The sequence below is a fragment of the Amphibalanus amphitrite genome, unplaced genomic scaffold (genome assembly GCF_019059575.1).
Source record: "Amphibalanus amphitrite isolate SeventyFive unplaced genomic scaffold, NRLGWU_Aamphi_draft 002313F_arrow, whole genome shotgun sequence".
NCBI classification, from domain to species: Eukaryota; Metazoa; Arthropoda; class Thecostraca; order Balanomorpha; family Balanidae; genus Amphibalanus; species Amphibalanus amphitrite.
Window position 1 is genome coordinate 1 of NW_024883785.1, and position 4,356 is coordinate 4,356.

Below are 4,356 nucleotides of genomic sequence, written 5' to 3' on the forward strand. Positions count from 1 at the left end.
TGTTACATGCATCCACTTTAGATTCTCTAATTTATACATTGACATTCACTTATTGCAATTAGCGATGTGTAACCTAAAACATTTCCATTCAGACCGTGAACAATAAAAAACGACTCGTCTTCTCTCTCTCACCGTGGCCTTGGTGGTAGATAGGCCAGACAGTGGATCCTCCCGTTGATCCTGATGACGGCCTCCACCGGCTCCAGCAGCTGCTCGCTAGGCGGCGTCTTCGTCTGGGGAGGGACCGGAGAGACACGTCAGCACGTGGACTCGTCACAAACTCACAGTGGAGTGAGTGAGTGGGATAAAATCAAGAATAAACTGAATTGGGTCTTGTAAAATCATTGCGAAATTAGGTACCCGAAGGTTGTTTCTTCATTAGACAAACACTATTCTTTAGAATTGTGTTTTTCTATTGAAAAACAAACTGAGGGTGTTTCCATTTCGGGATAGGATTCGTGTTTGGTGCAGCGAATTGGGGCACCTTGCACCGTTCGCACACGAACCGATAGATTTTGATTAAATTTTCAGGGCAGCTGCCCCCACAGATTATCTACCACGAAACACCCTCAGCTAAGAATATAATTATTTTTCTTGCACGTGGCACGTGCACGTGTTTAGGCCCATAGGCTTCAACATTAGGACGTGGATAACATGTATTACAGCTTAGTTGACACCAAGTTTTCACTTCTCAACAAGCCATGGCGACATCGGTTTCAACGTGTCGGTCATCGCTCTTTGCTTAAATATACAGATACACATACTGAACGAAAACAACGTCTTTAACAAAATAAATTAAGTGGTACTGAGTCATCAAGCGATAACAAAGATTCAATAGACAAAAGAGTCAATAGACTGTCGGAAATACCGACATTTGTGACGACAATAATTCCGATTTCCGATAACGTGAAACGTGTAGTTTTATCTCACTTTACAATTTTAAGCAGCAGACACACATAATTATATTATTTACCAAAACCATAAAAACACCACCAAATGAGCTTTCGGCAGCACAAAACTCATCCACGCAACACTCACCGTGTCATAGAGTAGATCGAAGGCGAACGTTTTTCCGGCTGATTTTCCCGGTTTCTCGTCATCTCCCGACAGGAGAGCGTCTCCGTCGACCAGTTTTCCGTCGACGAGACAGCTGGCGTCCGCCAGGGACGAGAGAAACGGCTCTAGAGACGTCTGGTGACAAAAACAAAACGGGTGGGGGATTGTCACAGCACTGATTTTCAGCTAGGCAGCCACGAGTGAGAATAAAACGATGCAACAGAAGAGCAAACGACGCTGGTAGTACCAGGTAGAAATATCTTAATATGACCAACATCAGTAACTTTTCAATGAAGTACCATAACCTGTGATAAGATCGTGACTTCGTGACAATAACCTCTGTTCTATGACTAGTCATCACCAGCTTTCACAGAATACAGCTGTATGTCTCCTCTATGAATTTAAATAACCTGGTTAAGATTGACCTGTCACTGAAGCATACTCCGATAATTTCCAAAGCCGTCGAAGACCACTCTATCACCTGACCTGACCTGTCATCATATACCACTCTCTGACTTACTATAACCTCTCACTGTAGACTCGTCTCTGACTCACCATAACCTGTCGCAGCAGACTGGTCTCGGCCGCCAGGACGCCCACTCCGGCTGTCACCTGAACAGAGAGGGCGCTCTGCGCGCGGTGCCAGCGCACCTCCTGGAACCGCCACTCGGCCGGTCGGAGGGACGAGGTCAGGCTGGAGAGCTCCAGCGAGCGGCATGTCACCCTGTAAGGGCATAGGTCAAGGGTCATGGAACATGACACACTACTGGTTGGAGGACATAGGTCAAAGGTCATGGAACATGTGAGTAATCAAAATCAAGGCCCTAAAACTATAGCCGAAATGGTTACAATGCAATATCATGTGTGAAAATCAGCATCATGTCGCCTTGTGATGAAATATGACTTGCTTCTGCATGAAAATGGAGAGCAGTACAATGCTTCAAGCAATAGGAATCTAGACGCATAAAAAGGCAAAATATAAATGATAACATCCAAAATACACCGACAAACATGAGAGAAACATCCCACAAGCACGTACTTTTTGGTCCTCGGATCGAGCAGTGCCACGAGCCTTTCGTCAGTCTCCGTATCGTGCAGCTGCGGTAGTTTCTCTAGCGCCCGATAGATGGCAGTGAGAGCCGAGCGCAGCTGAGTCTCGTGTGACTTGAAGAGGTCCGGGGAGGCCACAACGAACAGACCGAGTATATCCATACCACCGGGCAGCAGCTGAATGACCTATAGGGGGGGGGGGGATGTTCCATGATTCACTGGAAGTACATAAGGTTAGAGGATTTACATAGCATGCTACAGTAACCAGTAACCACAGATGAATGAGGGATACGGGGGGCCACCCCAAAGCTCTGAAAGCTTTGGGATGGCCCCCCTTCCCAAAGCCCATCCCAAAGCTTCATGTGACATGGTCACATGAAATAAGGTAGACACTGTTTGGGCAGCAATCATGTATCAAGATGACAATGGTACACTGTACAGAAATTGATTTCCTAACTCCGCATAAACTATCATTCAGCAAGAAGCTATACATGTGAGCAGCTTTACAGGAAATACAATGTTTGGTGTCTACATACAAAATGTCAGCAGAAAGAATAATCCTAGCCACACTTTAACTACCTATGAAATCAAGGTAAAATGTATCTTACTCAGTTGCATCTTACTCAGATAACTCACCAGGTGAGTGAGTTACTCAAAGCCCTAGCCTAGCAGTTCAACGAAAGTCTGTGAGAAAGTGTCGACAGTCATTGTGCCAACACATACAAAACCAGCTGGCACAAGTGTTTCACCTCATCACAGGGCCAACGGGCAATTGTGATGTCCACTACATATATGAATACAATGAAAGCAATGAATGCAAATAAACACACAAATGAATAATATCATATGGTTATAGGAGTGGCTACCTGCTTGGCATGTTTGGCGATCCAAGAGTCATTCACTGGAGAATCACTGGCTGCCTCGGAAGGTGGTGTGCAGCATAGATGGGCCACAACTGCCCGGCCTGTGGTGTTCTGGAGAACAAGGGGGAATGGAACAATTAGCATTCAATATTAACTGAACATTGATCACATCGTATTCTGATTCAATGACTGTCACTGTCTCACAAGGAAAAAAGGAACAAAAAATGTCTAAATTTTAACCAACCAATATGCAAACCCACTTCTACTGGCAATTACAATGCGGCCAAAGACGAGGTGCCATTGAATACGTAATTCAACAACAGGTCAAGGTATTCAGAATACAGCAGTTTTTACTCAAATATGTCAGAATATCCACAAATGATCATGATTTGTCACAAACTGGCCCCCGACCCTCACAGCCTTACCTACCATTTTATTCTCATTTTGATATGAATGACCAACAACCGATGTAAAAAAATATGATTTCATCTGCAAGTAGTTTCCATTGAAAAACATTATCATGCTAATTGAACTCATCTGATTATTTCAGCAGAAATAAAAACTAAAACAAGCTTTAAATCAAATTTAAATGAATTCTTACCTGACCAATAATGAGACCATACTTCGCTCCAGAACCCACAAGTGTCTTGACTTCTGACTCTAAATATTTTTCAGCAACAACTGTTCTACCCATCGTAACAAAGTGTCGTCCTAACCTCCTTTATTATTTTCTTAAAAATAGCCCCACAAAAACAAAAACATCCACGCGAACGACAGCTGCTAAGATGCGTTGCGCTTACGAAGCATGTCGCTCATTATTGAATCAATAAGAGCTACCAAGTTTAGCTACCAAACACCAAAAAACTTTACCAATCATCTACGTGCTCTTTAGCGAAATTATGTTTCGGCACAGAAAATTGCTTTGGAAATTGGAAGTCAAAATGATGTGATATTAGGCTAAGACCTAGCCGTATGATGTAAACCTACACATACATTGTTGCGTTGAAAAGTGAATATGGGGAATCCGAAATTGCACTCTGGGATTCCGTTTTTATACAATTTGAATGTACCCAAGGTACTTTCGAACAGGGCTGTGAATAAATATGGATTTACGGTGACTCCGACTCAAACTCCTCCTGCCCTTCCAAAAATCAACTCCGACTCCGGGCAGAAGTGTTGAATCCGACCGACTTCGACTTGTACGACTCCAACTCCGCAGCCCGGCCTTGCTAAGGTTGCGCCTGCGGAGTCATGGATTTATTCGGTGACTTTGACTCCGACTTCCCGGCTCTTGCTCGCTCCAAAATCGTCTCCCGCTCCGACTCCGAGTCGATGAATTTTCGGTGACCTCGCTTCCGACTCCGACTTCCAAAAACCAACTCCGACT

At 44.2% G+C, this 4,356-nt stretch overlaps 1 protein-coding gene across 1 annotated transcript; it reads right to left on the reverse strand.

Annotated features, from left to right (window-relative positions):
* Window positions 1-128: 128 nt before the first annotated feature.
* On the reverse strand, window positions 129-3,742 carry LOC122376793 (protein odr-4 homolog). The gene is made up of 6 exons (XM_043356738.1): window positions 3,571-3,742; window positions 2,973-3,080; window positions 2,096-2,292; window positions 1,612-1,780; window positions 1,039-1,191; window positions 129-233 (listed from the first exon to the last, which is right to left on the reverse strand). Exons 1-6 carry the CDS (start codon window positions 3,661-3,663, stop codon window positions 129-131), a joined length of 825 nt encoding a protein of 274 aa, XP_043212673.1. The 5' UTR covers window positions 3,664-3,742.
* Window positions 3,743-4,356: the final 614 nt, after the last annotated feature.

Coding starts and splice junctions, on each gene's coding strand:
- LOC122376793 (XM_043356738.1), bottom strand. CDS start 3,663: ATGGGTAGAACAGTTGTTGCTGAAAAATATTTAGAGTCAGAAGTCAAG. Junction 3,081..3,570: donor ATGGTCTCATTATTGGTCAG/GTAAGAATTCAT, acceptor CTTGTTCTCCAG/AACACCACAGGCCGGGCAGT. Junction 1,781..2,095: donor CTCGATCCGAGGACCAAAAA/GTACGTGCTTGT, acceptor ATGCCCTTACAG/GGTGACATGCCGCTCGCTGG.